Source organism: Ambystoma mexicanum, chromosome 5p (genome assembly GCF_040938575.1).
Source record: "Ambystoma mexicanum isolate Mex_15411 chromosome 5p, UKY_AmexF1_1, whole genome shotgun sequence".
Taxonomy (NCBI): Eukaryota; Metazoa; Chordata; class Amphibia; order Caudata; family Ambystomatidae; genus Ambystoma; species Ambystoma mexicanum.
In genome coordinates this window covers 1,098,369,398-1,098,393,885 of record NC_090930.1, presented here as the reverse complement: position 1 = coordinate 1,098,393,885, position 24,488 = coordinate 1,098,369,398, and the positions used below count along the sequence as shown (strand labels likewise).

At 46.4% G+C, this 24,488-nt stretch overlaps 1 protein-coding gene across 1 annotated transcript in view; it reads right to left on the bottom strand.

Annotated features, from left to right (window-relative positions):
- MBOAT1 (membrane bound O-acyltransferase domain containing 1) overlaps window positions 1–24,488 on the bottom strand; it is a 773,590-nt gene that overhangs the window by 340,067 nt on the left and 409,035 nt on the right. The window contains exon 6 of the mRNA XM_069613577.1: window positions 6,560–6,614. Within this exon, the coding sequence (XP_069469678.1) occupies window positions 6,560–6,614 (55 nt within the window). The remainder of the gene's footprint in view (window positions 1–6,559; window positions 6,615–24,488) is intronic.

The window sequence follows — 24,488 nt, the reverse complement described above, 5'->3', positions numbered from 1 at the left end:
GATTTTGGCTTCAGAATCAGACAGGGAAACAACCGCAAAATTTCTAGGTACATTTCTTTTCAACAAGATACTACCCGTCTGTGAGGAACTTTCTTTGCTGCAACATCCTATTTAACACAACACAGAGAAAGCAAAAATATTGGAAAATGCGTCCACTTTTATAGAGAAACAGTTTACTTTAACATGGCACTTAATGCATGCAACCACTGCCGGTGGCAATTTGTAATCTTCCTGGGTAGCCTCATGTTCTGAGGGGCGGCCCATAGTCATCACTGTGGCCCATAGCCCGTAGTTTCTTCAGGCAGTGTCCCGTTGGTATGGGGATGCTGCTGTCATTCACAGTGACACCCACAGTGCCTCCATTGACTTGAGGCCCGCCCCCTCTCTATGCTGTGCCAGAGTGGCACAGTGGCCGGCTCACGCACTCCCCAGAGCACTGTCTGGCATCCCAGTTCTTCCCACTTCTCCTGGGTCAATAGGACAGTGGTGGCACAGGATTATAACTTCACCGCCCAATGTGGCCGGGCAGACTTCACGCACCTCCTACTCTTCCTCTTCACCTCTCAAGCCACACCTGGAATATGTAGCAGGCGAAGACTTATCTTCTGGCCTGCACCGCCTGGGCCCAGGGTGGGCAGAGAGAAAGCACAGCCAGGTCGCAGGGTTCGGGCAGCCTCATGCATGCAGCCCAAAGTGACGTGTTTTTCTTCATGTGGACTTCCCTGCACACGCAATCCTGGACTTGGATGTTGGGCCTGGCCAGTCTGGGACCCAGGCGTCCATCTATTCCTCACGGTCCTGGGAGGGCCTGGGCTGCTATGTCCTATTGACTGTTTGTGGGATAATTTGCTGTGTTGATCTGCTTCTTTCATATAGAGTGGCAACTCCTAGCTCACTGTATTTCAATGTAGTCCCCCACTTCTGAAGGGCATATCGTTTATTTGGTATTGGTAAGGAAAATATAACTCCTGAACATTCTTTGAGTGCTGGATTTTTCCATGATCTCCACCTTTTAACTCTCCTAACAATTATAATTGTATTCAGCTACTCGTAGATGCACAACCATATTCCTTCACTTGTGTAAAGGCAGACCTCCAGACAAGTAAAAACAATCCTCTAAGGAAAAAGGCTTGGTGCACCTCTTGCAAGGATAAAAAGTTTTATTTTGTATGCAAAAAGGAAAAAGGTGACAGATGGTGCCGTAGAACCCAAATGCCATGGAGCCTACTGGGTTGGTTCAATGCAGACACAACATTTTAAAGAACATCATCGTCACTCGTGACACACACAGTATACAATATTCATTCCGACTCTCATTGGCTGTCCCCTATATACATACTATCAGTCCTCTATAGTTCCTCAACTGATTGGCTTCAGCTTATCTACCCCGGCTCTTACAATGTGGTCTTCTGCCCCACCACCTTGGTTCAGTTCGTATGATTAGCAGGCCTCTGAGAATGTTACCCTCCTCCTAGGTCTAGTCGCATGATGTGCACCTGATCATTGACATGAGCTCAGGGGATACTTTCGAGGTTATATTGGCCCTCCAGGAAAAAACTGCTTCTCATGAACCCAGATGCAAAGGCACTCCTGCCATGCTCCCCGGCACAGAAATTAATTTGTTGGCACCACCCCTTGTGCCTCATAGTACAAATCACGGCACAGTTCACTCCATGCTCCCTCCTCATCAGCAGCCCCTCCCCTAGGCCTCCCAGGGACCCCACTAGTCAGTCGGATTGTGAAAGATTTAGATGTTCTGTTCATGGGCATCTGGCAGTTCGAATGCAATGGCCATCATTCTGGTGGGTGCTAGTTCAATAAATCTGGACTGGGCCTTTTGGCAGTTCAAGGCCTCTGACCTGGCTCTGATGGGTTTGTCCTTTGGGACGGGCGCAGCCCTACTTGTGCTAGATCATTCACATTCATTGCTGGTTTCGCAGGCCGGTGACACAATGCAATTATGCTTCCTCTATCAGGCCTAAAGACTGCTTATGTTTGGTTTTTCTGCTGGAGCTTGGGAAGGGAACAGGATTTAGAATTCAATTTGCGGTGATGCTACTTTTACCAGGGCCTGAAGCAGGCCAGACCACACTCCACATTTTGCAGCACTTTAGCATTTGTCACAGGAGGAATCAGGGGCAATTTTAGGAACACATTTAACTAAACACAGGTTTAGTGATGTCATCTTTGATGTCCTGGGTGTTAGTCTTAGCAGTGCCCGGTGGTGGTGCGAGTTATGGTTGCTTAGCTTACCATAACTGGCAGATTTCTGGGGGTTTCCAGTTTTTCTTGTAACCATAACGTCCCTTTAACAAAGTTTTTTCATTGAATTTCATAGGTTTTTATTAGTGCAACTTAACCATAACGTTCCTTCAACAACGTTTTTTCATTAAATTTCATAGGTTTTATTAGTGCAACTTAACCAGAACGTCCCTTTAACAACGTTTTTTCAGTGCATTTCATGGGTTTTTACCAGTGCATGCTATTTTCCTACAACTTACTAATATCATACTTACCAATATAACAATATTTGTGTCCAATTTACAAAGTGTCACCTTAAATCTCTGCCATTTTCCACCTTCTAGCATCATTTTTAACTCTTCTATACACTTTTTGCAACTATTTCAATGGATTTTGCATCCGTAGACGTGTACGAACATCTGACTTCATTGCGGACCTTCCGGACAGTGCCACATGACCATACATTGGCGCGCAGCATGATGACATGTCCGAGAACCCGTCTGCACTTCGCAATAAGATCTGTGCTTTGCGGACAGTTGGAATTGCATTTTCTACTGATCTAGGAACTATCAACTTCAAATGTTCCCTTGCACAGCTCCAACACCTATTCCTACTCATTATCCATTAACAATCTAGTACACAGTACATACTTGCAGAAATGATAGCAAAACTGCTATTAATCTTACAAATGGCATCATCTAATGCCATCCCTCCTCCCCAAGAGCCACCACTACCACCAGCTGGAGGACCTTCAAGACTAAAAAAGCACTGTACTTCCTAGACAATGAAGAAGATGCGGTAGAGGAAGTGCCTACCTCTAGCACCCAGAGGGAATCATGGGTGTGGCAGTTCCTTACCACTGTTGGGAATGTACCAAAGGCTAAAGCTACCAAAGTAAAATGCACTGAGTGCAACTTTGTATTCAGTCGCGGACTCCCCGGACAGTAATCCTACGGGACCACCTCCATGTGCTGCCACACCAAATCCAATGACCGCAATGCTCTCAGAAAAGTTGTTCCTTCGTTAGCAAGTAGGAGGCTGTCTTCCTCCACCTCATCTTCCTCAACCAATACTGTAACCACACAGCCTACTTCTGTGGGACACAAAATCCCACCAGCTACCTTGCAAGCAACAAAAGAGGCACTTGATCCATTTTTTTCGAAGACAAAAGTCCTCTGTACATACTAAAACAAAGCATTTTGCAGAGGGAAGCACTTCCAAAGTGCTTTTGAAGCTGTAATCAAGGAGCATGAGAAACACTGCCCCCACCTTTCCTTCTAAGCTCTCCTGCCAAAACATCAGAAAACAACAAAAGAAAGAACTAAAAAAAACGTATATACTCCATGTACTTTACATTTCTCAGTAAAGTACATATACTCAATACGTTTTCCAACATTTCCATTTGCATTTGTGTTATGCTAATGGGAATTTTGTGGCGTTCATCCCCTGTTTCAGGGAATGGAATGGTGGATACCGACCCAGCAGCCCAAGTTATCAGCCCAAGCGAAGCGAGGGTGGATAACGAGGTCTCTGGACCATTATCCCCCCATTCAAGCCCCTGTAATGAGGGATGAAGGCCATTAGCACCCTAGGTTCCCAAAGCAGGAACCCAGAGTGATAAAAAAGGATTTTCCTTCCTACACCGGAACACTGAAGAAAATCCTTTTCCAAGATGGCCACCATGGAAAGGGAAGGCGGGGTTCCATACAGGGCCCTTCTTCGCTTTCTATGGCAGCCTGCAGAAGGCAAAGAGAGAACCCTATGACCATATTACTGCGACCACATTTTTCTTCCGTTTCAAACCTATCCGAATTTCGAACAACTTTACCACAAAGCCGGTCCCAGGTGGACATGACCACTTTATCCCCATGTGTTGTCCCTTGTGGTCATGGCCAGTAGCCAGATTGTCCGGATCATGACCTTATTACAGACCCGGACAATCTGGCCACTGCCCATGGCTACCACCTCAGTCACCAAAAAGGTATGTCACTATTTTTTGTACCTACATTATGACACTTGTTCAAAAATAAAACACGGGCACATTTCCAAACCATGCTTTCAGATCCTTGCCAATGCTCTGTGCACAAGTTTGCTGGAAATCCACCCGTGTTTTATTTTTTCAAAAGTGTCAAAGGTATACACATTCAATAGTCATATAACCTAGCCCCCACTTGACAAAATCCATTCAGGCTTTATGAAAACATTTATATTAGATCTAAAATCTTTTTGTAAACTTTTGTGTACATTCGTCAAATTGCACCACATTTATAAGCCTTTAAAATATTTTGGGACCCCCCCTCTAATTTTGCCCCCTCTTGACAAAATCCCACCAAACTTTGCAAAGACATTTAAATATAGATCTATAATCTATTTACAAACCTTCGTGTAGATTCGTCAAATGGCACCACATTTATAAGCCTTTAAAATAATTTGGGACCCCCCCCTAATTTTTGCCCATCTTTATAAAATCCCACCAAACTTCCAAAAGCATTTATACCTAGATCTATTATCAGTTCCCCAACATAAGTGTAAATTCGTCAAATGGCACCTCATTTATAAGCCTTTATATTATTTTGGCCCCTCTAATTTTGCCCCCTCTTGACAGAATTCCACCAAACTTTACAGACTCATTCGGAATCAGGTCAGGAATATAGGTGCAAATAGCATGCAGTTTAATTAAGTGGCTCCAAAGTTATAAGCAATCCAAGAACTGCTTTTCTCTGACCCTGTAATGCAATGGAGGTGTCCGCGAACTTCCAACACCAATTCTTTTGCTTCTTGCAGCCATATCCCATCCTCATCACTCCTCACCTCCCCAGAGATTATTTGATAAATTTGACAAGTGTTTTTTAATATGTTTTTACCGCGATGTCTGCGGACAGCGGCTGAAGTCCGCAAATCCAAGATGGCAGGCGTTTCAAAAAATCTGATGCACTTCACGCTTTTAACCATCCAATCAGTGGACGCGTCCCATGTCCACGGACAGCACGTTGCCTTCTAAGCCAATCCGAGTCCTGTCCGCGGACCGAACAGGGAAGTGAGTCCGCGGACAGGACACATATATCACTAATTCTTTTGACTTACATTTTGGTCATTTTTTAAAAAAACTACTGGATGGATTTACACCAATTTAACAAAAGCACGCTTTCGGGACCAAGCCGCCGCTTGTGCTGTGAAAATCCGTCCAGCGGTTTGGGCTGTAGGCGTGAGCAAAGTGTTTCTCCATTCAGTCTATGGAAAAAAAAAAAATTGGGACCCTCTCCTATAACTTTGCCCCCCCTTGACGAAACTTCACCAAACTTTGCAAAACAAAAAAATTCAGAGCGGGCCATATACTTTTTTTTGCAAAGTTTGGTGAGGATTCATCCGGGGGAGCGAAGTTATAAGCCAGCCCAAAAGTGCTCTTCCTATGGGTTAAGCAACTTAACATAACTACTGGCCTGCTACCGCAGGCCCAGTTATATATATATATATATATATATATATATATATATATATATATATATATATATATATATATATATATATATATATATATATATACACACACAGTACAAAACATGTAGAAAATTGTGAAACATTCTGCAAATGAAAAATATAAATAATCTATATTTAGTAATTCAATGTGTTCACCCTCCGAGAGTTAAATTGCTTTCAGCAGGTCACCTATTTAACTTAAACCACTTTTAGGAAAAATTTGAATAGTGCAAATACTTTATTGAAATGCTATTCGCGTGAAACTAAATGCCAGGGTTATTGGTGCCTGGCACGGTAGATGGTCACATGATAGCTACCCGCAGTTTCTTACCTAAGGCATTTCGACTAACAACAGAGGATGTTTGACCGGATTTAGACAGGTTTTTAGCACATGTTCTACAATTTATACAGGACAACATATTTGCTGTTAATTATCTCTATATGAAAATAATGATTAATACATTTGATCATATGTGAGACATTGATGTTGTGATCTATGCTTTTCATTTTGAAATTGTTTGCCTTTTTCTGCCTACTTTAAAGATGTCCGGTGCCTCCATGGTTTCGTTTTCCACAATAATCTTGCAAATGTTTTGGGGAACTGATAGGCAGGTGTACTCCTATGCTAGGCAACTGCTGAAATATAGTAACCTGCTTGACAATTTCTATGTTTTAAAAACCAAAAGGGAGAAGATTGATTTCAAATATTTATATCTAATTTTAAATATGTGCAGTAAGAGGTTTATGAGAAAGAATATCTCAAAATAGATATATTTACAGAAAAGCTGCCCTATTTGGCATTGCTGTGCAAGAGGAACAATGGTGTAAAAATAAATCTTACTTTACAGCAAGTCGGAGCTGTTCAGAGGTGAGATCTTCCACACGTCTGCCAATTCCTAGCAAGAAAAGAAAACAGGCTTATACATTTAAAACAAATGTATCACACAAAAAATATGCATAAATCTGAAAGTTAAGCTTTAAATTCAAAAGGGATCTCCTTCGTTTTAATTCCAAGTGAGCCAACTTTTCTCTTTGTACAGCATTTCTGTCCATTAATCTCATGTATCACATATTCAGAGTTTGAACAAACTATAAACAAAATAACTTGCATTGGAGCTTGCTTTCATCAACATACCCTGGACTAAAATAGTCTTTGTTTCTGCAGTGGGTAACTTACATCTGAACTTCTGAGCATGAATAAATGTAGCAAGCGGCAACAGCGTGGAACAAAAACAATTATTCAGAAAAAGAGATTGTTGAAAAAGCCATGGAAAACTGGTATGTACTGCTATCATTGACATCTAGAAAGAAATGTTTCCGTTTGATGCAGGCAAAATGTGGGGTGTTATAGGTGAAACGTTGTTTCTGGCCAATCGTCTGCCAAAGGATTTTGGGAATGGCTAGCCTTGGATCTTGTATGCTCTACAAATGATGATCCTTTGCGTAAGAGGGTCCAAGGCAAAGCGATAAACTGAATGGAAGACACTAATCTCATTAAGAATTCCAACCCATAATGTTTAAGCCTTCTTCAAAAAAAGATTATTTAAGGTTTCTTTGTCAAGATTCTGAGGCACTGTAAACAACGACGGAAGAATAAGCAACTGGATAATTTTGATATGTGAAATTACTTCTGAAATGACAATGGAAAGAACACTGTTCACAGCTCTTCAGGTGAAAGATACTAAACTTTATTCATTTTTGTATTCGTAGACATGGCAACAGATAAACTTGTTTTCCTGTTAAAGTAGCAAGTTCATTTGAATATGTATGTTAGAAAATACACTTGGTCACGGTTTCAAAAACAATTTTAACATAACTATGTGTGTTATGTTCAAGACAAGGGACAGACAAAAGCCTTCGAGATATAACTTGATTAGGTCAAATGATATTCCTCAGGGCTGCTGGTATAGTCCAGAGAACTCATTGATGTCATATAGGGGTGAGCAACATTTTCTCTGTTACATATATGAGAAAAGTAACTCCTAAGCAATGTAAATGATTTTGGCCTTGTGCAATATCAATAGATCCCCCAAACAGAATAAAGAAATGAATAAATGAGTGATTTAGTCTATTTCTGAAATAAGGCAAATGGCAGTTCTTGGTTTGAAAGTTCAATCTCCACTGGCGGGGGAATGTCTCCCTTCCCCAGCCTTTTGTAGGGTTTCTAATACAGTTCCTCAACTGTTGGGGGAATATCTTCCTTCCTCAGATGTCCTTAGGTTTATGACACACTTCAACAATTCACTAATTGTGAATGCCTCCCTTCCCCAACAAACCTTTCTCAGGCGCCTTCTCTGTCTCTGGAATCCCAGAACATGGTTGGCAGACCTGGTTCCCTTCTACCAGGCACTGTGATGAAGAAGGGTAGTCTGGATGCTTCTTAAAACTGTGGTGGGTCCCTGACCCTGGTTGGCAGACCTGGTTCCCTTCTGCCAGGCACTGCGATGAAGAAGAGTACTCTGGCTGCTTCTCCAAACTGATGGTGGGTCCCTGACCCTGTTTGGCAAACCTGGTTCCCTTCTGCCAGGTACTGCGATGAAGAGGGTAGTTTGGAAGCTTCTCCAAACTGGTGGTGGGTCAGGTTGGTAGACCTGGTTCCCTCTCTACCAGGTACTTAATCTCAAACACGGGCTTGGTTTACTCACCTGCCAAGTTCTGTATTTTTCACAGTACCCTTCTCAGTCTCTTATTTTCATAGGTAGACTTGGTTTACTGTCCTGCCAAGTACTGTATTCACAGGAATCCCTCTTGCAGCTTTCTTCACGCCCTCTTCTGATATTTGACAGCCCTAGGTCATCTTCTCTCCAAGTACTGTCACGAAGAAGATTAGGTAAGTTTGTTATGTGGTATGGTTTTCTCTTATAAGTGTCGCAGACACTATACTGTTTATAGTGTCTTAATCATATTCTGTTCCATCAGGGTTATCCTCTTTCCCCCAGTTGTCATGCACAGTTATATTTAGGCCTTCTTGTAGCCTCTAGGGACCCCAAACTATAGGATCAGCCACCCATATACCTTTTGGGTCTTTTCTGCAGCCCTACGGTCGGTCGTGGGCTTCCCCATGTCTCTCTGCTGCTTGTGCTCTGGGCTCTTTCCTGAATGCTTCATCAGCTCCGCAGCTTCGGACCTTGTTTGACGCCTCTCCCTCTGCCAGACCGCGTGGACCCGCAGTGTTGCACTGCTGGCGTTCTACCCAGCCAGCCTCTCAGTTCTCAGTCTCTTTGCGTGCACCCTGGGCAACTTTTTTTTCCCTTCCGGCGTTCTGGTTTCCTTCTTTGGGTCTCTGCTGCGAGAGTCTGCCACGCTCTCAGTTCCACCACGGAGGATCTACATCCCGGTTAAGTCCTTTGTTAGTTTTTATTTTGGTTTCCCCTACGGTCTGTAGTTGGAGACTAGACCATTCATCAAACTTCTTCTGTTTGATCCCTGCAGATCCGCACCTCTTCCTCGTCCTAGGAACGCCACAAATACCCAAGAACGCTTCTTTGCGATCACAAGTAAGTTACCTAGATAGATTAACAGTATTGCTCGTTTTATTTATTTATTATTTTTTATTATTTAGATCCTTTATACTTACCTACTTATCCTGATTTTAGGACCATCACATGTCCACATGACTGCTGGTCCGATTTTTCCATATCCTATTGGGATGGTTAATGGCCCAAACTGAAGCAAAATCCTTGATCCACAAAAAACAACTATTCTCCAAAGTACCTTTGCTACTGTGCTGGTAGGTTTTTATCTTCACTTGTGAAAACATTCTCTGCTTAAATCCTCTTCTCATAGCTACTGGAGTACATGAATTTGCATACTGCTCCCTTCTATGTGAATCCTTTAGAAACAAACAGGATAAGAATGATATTTTCCTTTCTGATGCAAAAACTCTAATTTTGATAGGTATTCCCTTAGTTACTTTAGCTTGTTGAACCATTAGCCCTTCTTTTTGTCTAGTACCTGTGAAACCACAATGAGCCATGAATGACTATTTATCCAAACTAGAGATTGTCTATCCAACAAATTTTGTGGGAAATCTTACTGAACTTTTACTGAATATCTTGACTTATGCCATTGAATGTTTATATGTATACTCTTTAAATCAGTTGATTTCTAATCACATACATGTCTGATTCTTTTGACTAGATTGAACATAATCTGAAATTGCATTGACCCCTGAAGAAGAGAGCACATCTCGAAACGAGTTGGGCATGTTATCCCTCTTGTGAATAATAAAATAGATTTTGTACTTAATTCAGATAACTTGTTCTATCTACTTATTTGCTTTCTTACAAATGTTTACTATGAATACACCCTTCCAAAGAATTTTGCACAATGTACAATAGTACTATCTGTAAATGTTTGGCTTTCTGAGCCTTCAATAGTGTGCAGGGGACGGAAGTTCCCAAACAGGGAACACTAAGGCCCTTGTCACTTCTACCTTGTGGACCATATTGAGATAAGGGGGGAATATGCCTGAGCAAATGATTTGCGGAATGCAGGTACGCCCTAAAAAAACCTAGATTCCAAGCCACAGGGAAAGGGATGTGTGGGTAACGGCACCCATATAGATAATTATTGTTTTTGCAGCATTGAATCATACATTGTTGCTGTATAGCCAGTCCTAGGCAAGACAGAGACATAATGAGATAGACATGGAGTCCAGGGTGCAGTCGCCTTTGAGCAGGAAGGTGATATTTGTGTCACCAGCGTAGGTTTGGTAGGTACAGAAGAAGCAAGTGGTGAGGCCATTCAGAGGTTGAAGGTAAGTTTAAGAGGTGGCAGAAAAGTTCCAAAAAATAAGTAAAGCAGAGCAGTCTCTAGCTATCGGAGGAGCTTGTGCCTCATGATTAAAAAGGTACACTCAGTACCTCTGGACAGTAAAGCCCATATTGACGTCGAGGAGTTGAGGGAAGCCAGCGTTCAAGGATTTTACTGATAAATGGTGTGGTGGAAATGGGATGGTAAGTAAGACAGGATTTCTGGGTCTTCTGACAGATCCTTGAGAAGTGCCAGGACATGCATCTATTTTAGCTCTGGGGAAAGAAAAAAGTATGGAAGTCACTTTCCCACAGAGTGATTAGTGAGGGGTCTAAGGTAGACATGTAATCTTTAATCGTGCAAGTGGGGTAAGGGTAGACCTGTTGAGATCAGGCTTTCATCATTTGAAGCAAGTACATACTTTCCTGTGGAGTAACTGGTTGAAAAGGAAGATAATGGGGTTTTGGGTCTCGCAATGGATGCTCAGATGAGCAGAGTGGCGCAGCTACTGTGATGGGAAAATTCGACTGGATTCAGGTTGAAGTTATGTAAGAAAATGAAGGAATGGCCATCAGTCAGAACTTGGGAGGACCTAGGCAATATGGACCGTCCAGCCGGGGTACTCAGCTTCTTGCAGACCCTTAAGACTTCTGTAGACTTGTTAGTTGCTAGGTTAATGTAACTATGCAAGATGTATTTTTTGTTGTATTTTATGGTCGATTAGTATTCTGTCATGGGACACATGTATGCTAGCAGGTCCCTCTTTGTTCTGGTTCCATGAAAGTGGCATTCAGGGGCTCTGTTCTTCCTCTTTATGAGGGACATATCTGTACTGTAACAGCTGTTGCATTTATTGGACAAGTTTTTTTCCTTGACAATAGGAGGGAGAAGATCAGGAAAGTTTGCAGCCAAGGTTTGCAAGCAAGGTGTCCCCAACATCTACAATGTCAGTGTGGGGCAGAGTGAAGGTGTCAGAAAAGCCAGAAGTGGAGACCTTTTATTAGGTCTTAGAATAATTCAACAACCGTGGTAAGAGTCAGAAGCTGTGTGTTCATAGGTTTGGTCAGGCAGGGAAGGCGGGTGATGCATATGTTCATGATCAGCAATTCAGTGAAGAGAAAGGCAGCTAGGCTATGTCCAGTATGGTTAACCGTCAGAATGGAAGGCCAGGCAATAATGGCTAGAGAGGCACAGGACCTGAGAAAAGCAAAGTGACATTGTTTACTAGAGCATCACGACAGATACTGACATTCCTAAAATGAGAATTTTGTTGGAACGAGTTTGGCTACGATATGCTATGCCCACATTTTAAAGTATAGATTGGGTGTCACTCGGAGGCCTGAAGATGAATATGTCCATGGGGCAGGTGTTAGCATCTAACAGGACTTTGCATGCAAGGCTCCCACTTTTCGTTCTGCTGCTTGCAAGGATATTGAAAGCATCAGAAAACAGGGCATTGATAGTGGTCATGTGGTTACTCGAAAACCAGATATGAGTTAAACCGAGAAAGTCAATATCATATTCCTCAAGCAAGGCGTGCATGTTCTTGGCGTGGTTATTAACCGATCTGGCAGTACTGATTTTGAGGTAGCTCCAACCTTTGAAGACTTTGCTAAGAGGAACGCATGGTAGGGAAGGGAGAGAAGGCATGGTGGCCAGAAACATGAGCTGGGCACTCAAGAAGAGCAAGGCTGACAGCCAGCCATTCATTGCAGGACAATCAAGCTGGCCCTGGCAGAGGACCCTGTATTTGCAGATCCATGTCTAATAGTGGGGGCGGAGGCATAACCAGAAAAAAAGAGTGTGGAAAGAAGAATGTCAAAGGCAAGAAGGTTTTTCTGACAGTGTATAGATGGACCCCTAATCACCTTAACCAAGCAGGACCATCACTTAATGAACGAGTGCAGGCTTATTGTACAATCGTCCGGGGAGGAGCTAGATGACACTGCAGAGTCAAAATAACCAAAGTCTCGCCAAACCACACAAGTTTACACATTATACACATTTTTGCAACAGTAAAAACACTCCCATAGTTTTTATTACAATCCACCTAAACCTATACAAAGAAATCCCATCTTTCTCCAGTTCTTCCATACTCATTGGCTGTTATTTTGACTACCATCTTTAGCTCATGTGTAGAACACACCTCTTTTAAGCATTCGTCCATGGTAGGTCATGGCATCATCATACACATTCACATGGTTTGCACGGATACTTAAAAGGAAAAGAGAGAGAGCAGAATAAACAGGTTCCCTTTGAACTGTCGATAACTATCTCACCCACCACTGCTTTGGTATCATTGGAAAATTATAATTAACGACAACCATGTCAGCACGTATGGCACATCCTGAAAACAATCGAAACACATAAAATATTGGTCAACCCTGGCCTCAGGCGCCCTTCACTTCACATTTATTATTAGTCAAAAACAAATGGCCGGAGCCCTTATGCAGGCTCTCATGCACATGAAGAGATTACAACAGCTTTCTTTGATACTGCCAGGCCATAAACCCTTGCCGGTCTGTTAGCTGAGCTGGCCATCTACCAAAGTAGTAGTTACTCATTTACCCTTCCTCTGGCCTCTGAAACTCTGGAAAACCAGTTTCTCAAAATCACTTAAAATTCATCTTGCGAAACCCTGACTGCTGAGGATTAATCCATTTATAAGAAAACCCACTACGTGTGTATGTATATCAGTGTGCATGCATTTTGAATAACTGGCATATTTTCTTCACAGTGGCTTCTCTATGACCCGTCCACTTCCTTGCATGCACATTATGAAACTCCTCGTTGCCGGTTTGTAGGCACTTTATAGCATACCATATGAGGATTGTGTTTTATATTTCATTTAACGGTTTTGGCATTTATCTTTCTACATGCATGCAAATCTTATATGTATCAACTTGAACCCAAAGTAACATATCCCATTCACATTTAACTAAACAGGATACTGTGAGAAACCTGAGGGTATTCTCAGTCCTAGGACCCATGGATCCTCTTCTAAGATGACCACGGTATTGGCCCATGCTCTTGGATCCCGGCCCTGGGGGTGGAGAAGCGAGGGAGGATCACCTGGGTAGAGGGTCCTTGAGAGATATGGTATCCCCCTTATCCTGTTGAGAATCAAACAAACCTTTTCCGACCTTTGTAGGTTATTATAAAGCTACCCCCCTCATTTCCTCACATATGACACTTGACAGTACTGGGGCAAAGAAGAGGCAACTAAGAGTAATGAATACCACACTCTTTTACCACTTTGGTACTGGGACGGGGACAATGCCTACAAGGAGTCATGCGGGTCAGGCATGTCCCTTTAATTCTTGTCAGGCAAGTCCCATTGGAGATGCACATCTGCAGCCTGTCAAGGGGCTGCAGGTGTATAAAAAGAGACCACTGGAGCAGAACAAAGAGCAAGAGGGAGGCCTGTGTGGGAGAGACCAGCCGGGGACCGTGCTTCAGATGAGGCAGCCATGGTGGGACCGGACGAGAGGTCAGGATACCGGCAAACTACCCAGAAAACATGCACAGCCCGTAGCCAGTGGGCTGTGTAAGTATTGCACGTATGGGAGCTTCCGTTACAGAAGATTGGCAGCAGGAGCTGCGAGATAGCACCAAGTAACGAGGACGCTGTCCGCATCTGGAACGAAGAATTCCGCTTGCCGGCGGGCAGAGAGAGGCAGGTGGCAGGCGAGCAGAGCTCCATCAGGTGAGTTTCCCGGCTTCAGCTGTGAAGGAGAAGCAAAGGGAATCACCGGCAGGAGATGCCACGAGCCAGTGAGTGTCAAAGAGGACGCTCACACACCGTGGTGCTCCTGCGAATGTTTATTGAATACTGAAGTGAATGGAACTTTACAATCAAGCCACATGAATGTTTATCGAAACACTGAATTGAATGAATACATGTGACAAGGCCAAAGACTGGAAAGGATGTTTGACAAGTGTAGCAAAGCCAAGAGGCTTATGAGGAAAAGCCAGAAGGAAAATCTACACATCAAAGCTGAGTGGCGAGAGTCAGGGATCCTGGTTGCGCGACCTGTGATGGGTGAACCGTTTGGTCTGACAACTTCACCTAGAACAGTGAGCCCTTAAAGTTGAAAACCTAAAGACACTGTGATGATGAAGTTAAAGTCTTGGGGAAGGGAACCCTGATACTCAAGGATCTACATGTGTGGTTGTCAGAATGAAGCCCCAAGACCTTTTTGTTTTCTTTGAACTGTGGTGCTTGGAACCTGGGGAAGGGAACCCAGAGGAATGGTTTTGAACTGTAGCACCTTGAACTGGAAAGTTAATCTTGAGACTTTTTCATGGAACTTTTTTATACTTGGGGAAGGGGAGCTGACAGAAAGCTGCGAGCTGGAAGAATCTCAGAACTTTGAGTGAACACTATTTCTTTTAGTTTGAACATCCCTACACATTGGTTAGCTTTAGTTGTGAGTGCAAGTATAGGTTCTGGAGACAGATAGACTTTTAAGGTGAACTGTTTGACTCAGACTTTCCTTAGTTTTGTTCAGGTGGGGAAATCCCATCTTAACATAGGGCAAGTGAGGCCTTATACCATCCTGCCATTTGATGTATTAAAGTATTTTATTTTGGACTTTAAGTCTGTTGTCTGTGTCTTGCTTTATGATGCCTTCACAATACATACATAAAACTGCAATCTCGCGCCCGTTTTGCTGCACCCCCAGTCCCAAATATGGCAAGCGCAAGATGAACCCCTCTTTATCGTTGGGACCTTTCCTGACCACCCCAACAAATGTCATGATTGTTCCATTTTGATAAATGTTTATGATCAACTTTGTGCATAGGGAGGATCCCTGACAAATGTCACATCTTTCACCCCAAGTTACCTCAAGAGCCAGAGAGATGTAGCGTTTTGCCAGTATGAGGGACAGCCAGTAGTCAAAAGTATAGTTAAGAATGGCTGTCGCGTTCTCTGTAGAAGCAAACTTCACATAGATGTCTGCAATAGGCTGCCTCATGTTACATTTAAGAGTTACTTTTTTAAAATGTTTTCATGGACGGCTTGGCTAAGGAGTCATTGGGCCTCATTACGAGTTTGGAGTTAGCCATGCCCTTAATAAGGGCATGGCTGCCTCCAAACTCGGGGCCAGGTCCGTGGTCCCTGAATGGGGAAATACCGGACCATTCCGACCTTGGAGGGCCCGGTATTTCCCCATTCAGGGAACACGGACCCGGACCATCCCCATTTGAGCCCCAATAGGGCTCAATGGGAATGGGGAGCATGCTAATGACGGGCCCATTGTTAGCATGCAGGTCCCCTCGCGGGACCCGCAAAGGACGTCTGGTCTGACCAGAGGGGGACCTCGTAATGAGGCAGTACGGGGTTAACGGCGCCAGCACCTTTACCGGCGCCGTTAACCCCTTACCGCCTCACTTGTAATGAGGCAGATTGTCATAAACAGACAAGCAGTTAGAATAAAGAGGGGAGCACACAGTATTATAGCTAGTTTGCTTTAATCCTTTTTCGTATACTTTCTTAACCCAGATCACCACTGGGGACCCTGCTGTGCCCCTGATACATTGTAAGCATATGTTTAAGGTCTTTGACTGAAGTTTTCATTACTGTCATTGGGTGGTGCCCACTCATTTCTGGTATTGTAACAATGAGGAATTCTGAATGTGAGCTTTTAACGAAAGTGGACTGACCTGAAACAGATGCAGCAGTTAGGTGCAAGGACAGCCCTCCAGGTCACCCTGTCTCTCCTGACCCAGCCTAAACAATGGGTCCAGAGTAACAGGGCACCCAGGGAAACCCTCTGGGGAAAACACTCTGAAACAGGTCTTCAACTTCTTAAGTCCCTTCTGGGCATAGTTTGCTGTGGGCTGTAGGATCTTCTCTGCAATCCGTGGTTGTATCCCAGGATGAGGTTAGGAGTTTCCTGACTCCTGCGTGAAGGTGGATAAGGCAGGATTAATGACTTGTAGAGAATGAGCCAAGAGGGAAAAGAACAGTCTTAGTAGAAAGGAGTACTGTCCGTTCCCTGGCTGCGGAAATACAAAATCCAATGCCTGACGCGGCTCCTGAGACTGAGTGAAGAGAAGGGTGAGCATTTTGCAAGAAGCAGAAACAGTGAATACAAGAAAAGGATGTATTTGGAACAGAGCAGATTGTTACCGAATGCTCCCTACCTGATGCTTCACTACACAGGAGGAGTACTGGCCGACTTGTAGGAAACTGCGTGGATAATCGACTGCGCCGACGGAGTCGGTTTCGCAGATCCGTAAAGACTTGTAAGCATTGCCAATCACTGCTTGAAGGGCACCAACAATAACGGGATCCAGATGGCGAGGAAGCATGGTTTCAGACACAAGTCCTGTGAAACTGTAAGAAAGAATCCATGGCTTAGAATGCGTAGGCAGGGAGACAAGCGTTGCTAAGGTAACCGTACACAATCCTCATACCCAGAACGACGCCGCAGTGCCAGAGCCGAGCTTGTGAGATGGCGAGTTCTTGCCTGTGGGTATCAGGGAGCTCTAAGTGAACGAAAGAACACCAGAAGTTATGACAACAGATGGGAGACAATGAGATGAAAAAAGAAAGGACAGTAAGAGGGAGATCTTACACAGCGTTGGTACGGGAAAGAAGCAACACATAGAGCCTCTGCACGGGAGAGTAGAAATGCTGTGTCCCTGTAGGGGAGCGGAGCCTGGATGCCTTCGGGAGCCAGAGAGAGGGCAATGCTGCGGTGGTTGTGAGGCACTGTCTTGGAAGGAATCAGATATGTAGCATCCACCTACTTCCATTGCCAGGGACCAACCAAGTCCATGTCGCATGACAGTATGCCCCCTCCGAATGGGGAGCAAACCCGGGCTTCCCCAGGTGGAAAAGGTGGAAACGCTAGATCAAACCGGGGCGTGGATAGCAGAAGCCGATTACCAGGAATGATCAGCTGGCGAGTACCCCTTCCAATCCACCAAATACTGCAGAGTACCACGTTGGTACCGGGTGTCACAAATCCCAGACACCTTGTATTCAGGGCCAGAGGCGGTGGATATAGGAGGAGGCCGAAGCCTACGACTGCGCCCAAAGCGATCCAGAACATCAATCTTTAGCTGGGACGCATTGAACACCAAATGAATCCGGGACCAGGACGGGGTAGTTGTAGCCAGAAGGCAGCAGTACCACGAAGAGCCAGTACCCTGAAGGGACCAAAATACCTGGGCGACAGTTTAGAAGGAACCAAATGTTCGGAAGAAATCTAGAAGCAAGCTGTAAGGACCGGTGGGGGCGTCTGTACTTCCGCTCTCTATATGGTAGAGGAGAGGCACAGAGGACCCCAGCCAAGATTCTCTATTACGGTAGCGATGGACGAGCAATCAAGGCCTAGCTTCTCAGGAGGTGATGCAGGCTGGTTCTTAAGTACAGTGTATCCCCAAGCCCCCACAAAGGAATGTCCACACACTGTATTACTGAAAACACAGTCTTTATATAATTAATATTCAAGGGTTATGTACACTTATCACAACAACGCACTTTGTGCTCAGGAAAACCAGTAATGGTAAATATCTACAATTCTAAAGTGGTACCACTAATATTAGACCTCATAACAGTGCATTCACAATACTGTGGAAATGGCACGCAGATCAATAAGAAGGAAACCGCAATAGAGAGAGGAGAGATACCAGAGGGTTGAAACAATAGGCAGAAGACTGGCCGTTGCTACTGGACACAGTTCTGTGTGGAGATCCCCCCACTTGGGCAACCTGTAAAATAAAGAGATATAACACAAGCCCAGTCCATATATTGTTCAATAGTCTTATTCTCTCCTACAATGTTTTTACCCCCCCAATGTACCTGGTGGAGTCGAGTTCTTCGAAGAGGCGTCGACAGATCCTTCTTGAATGACCCCCTTTAAAGCAGGAGTCACGGATCGTCGAGAGGCGTCGAGAAGCGTCGAGGAACTCAGTGTTCGGTGTCGGGGAATCGACGGCCCTTCTTGAATGCCTTCCCTTTCAAGCGGGAGACACGGGGCGCCGAGCGTCCGACAACAAACAGGGTAGAACGGCGTCGATGAGGCGGCAGGCTTCGATCCGAGCGGTGCTCGTCGGCGTCGAGACGTCGGCGTCCTGCGAGGAAGAGGCGTGCGGGGCACCTCGGCGACACTAGTTCTGGACCGCAAAGATTGTGAATGACGGTGGCCCAGCAAGGGCGTCGAGTCGCTCAAGTCTTTGGGGTCGTGAGGTGGCGGGAAACCCACCGGCGGATTCTCCTCGGCGCGTTGGTCGTCCTCGACTTTCTCCGGCAGGATAAAGCGGTCGACGGTGCGGACGAGGGAGTCCTTCGATTCGAATGTTCTTAGGCAAGGAGCGGACGGCTCCGGTCGTCGGCGGCACGGCGTCAAGTGGTTCCCACGGCTGGGCAACACAACTTCGACGGGCCTCCAGCGGTTACACAGACCTGCGAACCCTGGTCGACGGCAATGGACTTTGACAGCGTCGAGGTCCGGGTGCTTTACTTCGGTCTCCTCGGCAGTCCCCTTCTCCGGTCGGCAACCTTTCGATGGTCTGGCGTCCAGGGAGCTTCGGCGAAGATTCAGCGGTGCTCGATGGTCCCTCGGAGCACGGGAAGAGGGCGCCTTACCAGGTCCTCTCTCGGGTCAGTCCTCGACGAACACGGCAGCCTTCGGATCGGTCGAAGCAAATGCAGCAGCAAGTCTTCTTCTTCCAGCTGGGCGTCGAGGGTCAGCAGTTCCAGTTACTCTTGAGTGGAGACTCAGCTTCTGAACGCTTCTGAACAATTTCCAGTGGTGAGAGGTCCCCAGATATACTATTCTGTCTCTCATCCACACTGCTGGCACACACACAGCAGCCAATCACACAGAAGGGCATTCATGCAGTCAGTCAGCCAATCAGGCACACAGTGCATTCAGGCCACACTCCTCCCTTTCAGACACTCACAACAAGGAATGTGGATTGGGACAAGTACCCAGCCATTCAACACTACACACTGCATTCAGGCCAGTTTCGGGCAGGGCTGTCTCAGTCTTTGTCTCACATGCCAGAAACCAGACAACCACAACAAGGAGTGTATATTGGTCACCCACTCCCTTCACCCAGGTCCCACCCACAGGAGGTACCCACAACATACAGTGAATGGGAAGGCTCCAGTCAGTCTAGCTGGGCCTTCACAACAACACCATATATGGAACTTCCACCCAACAGCCAGTCAGGGGGAAGGGACAGCGTCAGGGCTTCCCAGGACTTTGGGAAAACAAGGTAAGAGGCAATAGAAAGCAAGAGGCCACAGGGGCCATCTTGTTTTCCATCAGGAATCAACTGATTCCAATGGCAGGGCCTGGGTATCCCAAAATGGAGGACACCCAGAGCACCTGTCAATTTCAGCATGGAGCTGCCACCAGCCCATACCCTGCTCTGTGGGCTACCCACAGGTGCCCAAAAACATACACTAGGGGCACAGGGTTGTACCCCTACCCATGGGTGCCATAAGGGTATCCCATGGGTCTGTTCACCAAACCAAAAGAGAGCTGCACTGCCAGGAGTCCCACATGGACTCCTGGGCAGAAAACACGACATAACACACGATAAAAAACAGTAAAGGACAAGGATTCAGAGGCCCTGTCCCTCTGATGCATTTCCAGCATCACAGTCGCCCCCCCCAGACTGAGGTGGAGGGTGCCTAATCTCCCACGGGATAGACACCCTCATCCAGACGGTCAACATACCTTCTGGAAAGGCCATCTGCATTATCGTGACTCTTCCCTGGTCTGTGCTCTATGGTGAAGTCTAGCCCTTGCAGGCTAATGGACCACCTGAGCAATTTCGGATTCTCACCCTTCATCTGCATAAGCCACTTCAGGGGCTTATGATCTGTTTGGACCTTGAAGGTGGACCCCGTAAGGTAGGGCCTAAAACGCCTAAGGCTCCAAACTATGCTAAAACACTCCTTTTCAACAGTAGCCCACTTAGGTTCTCTACCCTTGAGTTGTCTACTGATGAATATGATAGGATGTTCTCTCCCTTTGTCATCTAACTGGGACAAGACAGCTCCAATTCCGGGGTCGCAGGCATCCGTCTGGACGATAAAGGGTCGGCTGTAGTCAGGAGCACACAACACAGGTGCCCTACACAGACTTTCTTTCAAGCCCTCAAAGGCCCTCTGACAGTCTTCGGTCCAATTAACCTTCCTAGGCTGTTTGGGCGAAGTTAGAGCTGTCAGGGGTGCAGCTATGGTTCCATAGTCTGCCATGAAATTGCGATAGTACCCAGTGAGGCCCAAAAAGGCTCTCACCTGGGTTTGAGTAGTGGGAGTCTCCCAGTTCTGTACGTCCTGTACCTTACTGGAGAGAGGTTGGATTTGACCCCCTCCTACCTCATGACCAAGATAGGTAACTTTCCCCTGAGCTATCTGGCACTTGGTGGCCTTGATAGTGAGGTTAGCCCTTTTCAAGGCCTGCAACACCTTATCCAGATGTGTCAAATGCTCTTCCCAGGTGGAACTGTAGACGGCAATGTCGTCTAAGTAAGCCACACAAAAGGCTTCCAGCCCACTGAGCGCATGGTTGACCAATCTCTGGAAGGTGGCAGGGGCATTCTTCAACCCAAAAGGCATGACCCTAAACTGGTAGAGTTCCTCAGGTGTTGAGAAAGCCGTCTTTTCCTTGGCATGGTCTGTCAGAGCTATTTGCCAATAGCCTGAGGTAAGGTCAAAGGTGCTCACAAATTTGGCAGCACCTATGGTGTCCACGAGCTCATCAGCCCTGGGCAATGGGTGCGCGTCAGTTTTGGTGACGGCATTGACTCCTCGGTAGTCCACACAGAACCTCCAATCCTTGGTACCCGCCTGGGAACTTGCCTTGGGGACAAGGACCACTGGACTGGACCAGGGACTGGTTGAGGGTTCAATAACACCCAGATCCAACATCTTGGCGACCTCAGCCTGGATGTGGTTCTTGACGGTATCTGACATACGGTAGCACCTGCTTTTGACAGGCACACTGTCACCAGTGTCGATTTCGTGCTTACACCACGGTGTAAGGCCCGGTGTCAGTGAAAACAGAGAGGCATACTGCTGGAGCAAAGCCCTGCAGGCCCTCTGCTGCTCTGTTGTCAAATCTGGAGAGAGACGCACTCCCTCCACTGAGCCACCCTGAGGGTTGCTATGCAGCAAATCAGGAAGGGGCTCACTCTCATCCTCTTCTTGCCCTGAAGCTAGCAAGAGACATGAGACCTCTGCTCGCCTGTGGAAAGGCTTGAGCCTGTTGACATGGAATACCTGAGGGGCTACCCCAGAGGCACCCATGTCAACCAGATAATTGACTTCGCCCATCTTGGAGATTATCCGGAAGGGTCCAGTCCATTTATCGGCCAAAGCTCTAGGCTTTGTAGGCTCCATCACAAGGATTTCCTGCCCCGGAGTCCAATCCACTTGCGAAGCTTTAAGGTCATGCCAGTACTCATTCAATTCCTGGCTGGCCTTGAGATTTGCTGTTGCCTGACCCATCATTTGTGTCATCCTCCGCCTGAGGCCTAACACATAGTCCCCCACTTGCTTGGCGGGACCGGGAGGGGTGGCTTCCAAGCCTTCTCTGATCAAGGCGAGGGGCCCCCTCACGGGATATCCAAAGAGTAACTCAAAGGGGCTGAAACCAACACCCTCTTGAGGTACCTCTCTGTAAGCAAACAGCAGGCATGGCAGGAGGAGATCCCATTTCCTCCTTAGGGGCTCTTCCAAAGCACCTAGCATGCCCTTGAGAGTTTTGTTAAATCTCTCAACCAGACCATTGGTCTGGGGGTGGTAAGAGGTGGAGAACTTGTAGGTTACCCCGCACTCTTTCCACATGGTCTTCATGTAACTAGACATGAAGTTGGATCCTCTGTCAGAGACAACCTCCTTGGGGAATCCAACACGGGTAAAAATGCCCAGGAGAGCCCTGGCAACCACCTTGGCAGTAATAGTCCGAAGGGGTATAGCCTCAGGGTACCTGGTGGCATGATCAACCAAGACCAGGATGAACCGATGTCCACCGGAAGTGGGAGGGTCCAGGGGACCGACAATGTCGATGCCCACCCTCTCGAACGGTGTGCCAACCACTGGCAATGGCTGCAGTGGGGCAATGACCCTGCCTCCAGTCTTGCCAGACAACTGACAAGTTGGGCAGGTCCTGCAGTGGGACTCCACTTCTACTCCCATCCGGGGCCAGTAGAAGTGGGCAGAGAGCCGCTGCTTAGTCTTCTTGGTACCAAGATGACCAGCCAAGGGCACCTCATGCGCCAACTGCAGCAGGAAGGGCCGGTAAACCTGGGGTACCACCAACCTCTTGAGGGCACCAGGTTCAGGCTTAGTGGGCTCACTAAAAAGGAGCTCACTCTCCCAATAAATCTTGAATGTCCTAGGCACTTCACCTTGTGCCTGGGACAGGGCCTGTTTCCTCAGACCCTCGAGAGAGTGGCACTCTCTCTGTCCTTTACAGAAGTCTGCCCGGGAGGGTCCCCCTTCAGCTAACAAGCATTGAAGGTCGGGATGATCCTCCGGGTTGAGAACCTCTCCCATAGGAGAGTCTTCTGTCTCGTCTCCCTCAGGAGTTGAGTTTGGGTTTTTCACTGGACCCATCCCGTCCGGAGCATGGATCCCAATGGGTGCTGTCGGAACAGCAGGAAGAGAAGGTGTTCCCCCCACAGAGGCGGCCTTCTTGGTCTTCCTTCGTCTTGCCTTAGGCCTCGCCTTTGGCTCGGGTACCTGACTCACAGCCAGACCCGGTGTCACCTGTGACCTAGTGACCGCAGCCGCAGTCATGGGAAGACCATCCGAGATCAACCCCAACTCTACTAGATCATTTCCTAACAGAATGTTAGCAGGGACATTGTCCTGAACCAGGACAGGAAGCTTTGCTGTCTTGTCTCCAATCATGAGTGTGACTAAGGCTACAGGCGATAATTTGGGAGGCCCACCAGCTAACCTGGTGGTTCTCAGAGGAGCACTTGCATAGTCCTCTGGCTTGAGCAGGGTCCTGTCCACCACTGTCATGCTTGCCCCAGTGTCTCTCAAGCCAGTAGAAGGCTGGCCATTCAAGAGGACACTTCTCAAAAACCTACGGGTGTTCTGCGGGATAGTCGCCAGTACTTCTGCGTACTGGTCCCAGGCCCCAAGGGACACTAAGGAAATCTCTACAGGAGCACCAAAGGTGATTCCTGTAGAGGAGGGGAGGACAGTGGCCTCCACCTCAGGCATGGGGTAAGGGTAGCTCAGGCTGACAGCCTGTACTCCAAGTGCCTTACCTTTACACTTGGAGTCACCCCTTTTGTGATCCAGGGCCCCACAGTCCCAACAAGTGCCAGGAGTGCGGGGTACGGTACTGGAACCACTGGGAGCCTGCTTTGCAGCAGGTGGACCACTACTCTTATTCCCACCCATAGATGACTTATCCCCACTAGGTTTTTGGGTCTTAGGAGAGGAAGGTTTTGGTTTACCCGACTGTGATTGCTTTTGGGACTCCTCAGCTTTCTGAGAGGTCCCCTTTTCTTTGTCCTTGTCCTTCCCACTGGAGTCCTTAGGGGACACCCGGTGGGAGACCCACTTGTCAGTCAACCTAGCCAGCTTAAAGGGGTCCAAAATGTTCTGGTCAGCCACATACTGACGCAGCTCTGGTGAACAGGCTTCAGAAAAATGCTCAAAAAACAACAGGTGGGATAATTCAGCAAAAGTTTTCACCTTGTAACCATCAATCCACCCCATCATGTTCATGTGTGCAGCACTCACCCAGTCAACCCAAGACATATTCTCTCTTTTCTTAAAATCCCTGAACCTTTTAAGATATTGGGTAGGTGTCTTGCCAAACTTGGCAATTAAAGCAGACTTCATACACTCATACTGACCCCTTTCTTCCACACTCAGCTTCAGAATACAGTCATATCCAGTTTGAGGCACTCTGCTTAACAAACACTTAGCCCAATCTCTTTTATCCACATCATGAATTGCACAAGCCATTTCAAACGCTTCAATCCATTGGAGGATATCTGAACCCTCCAAAAACACA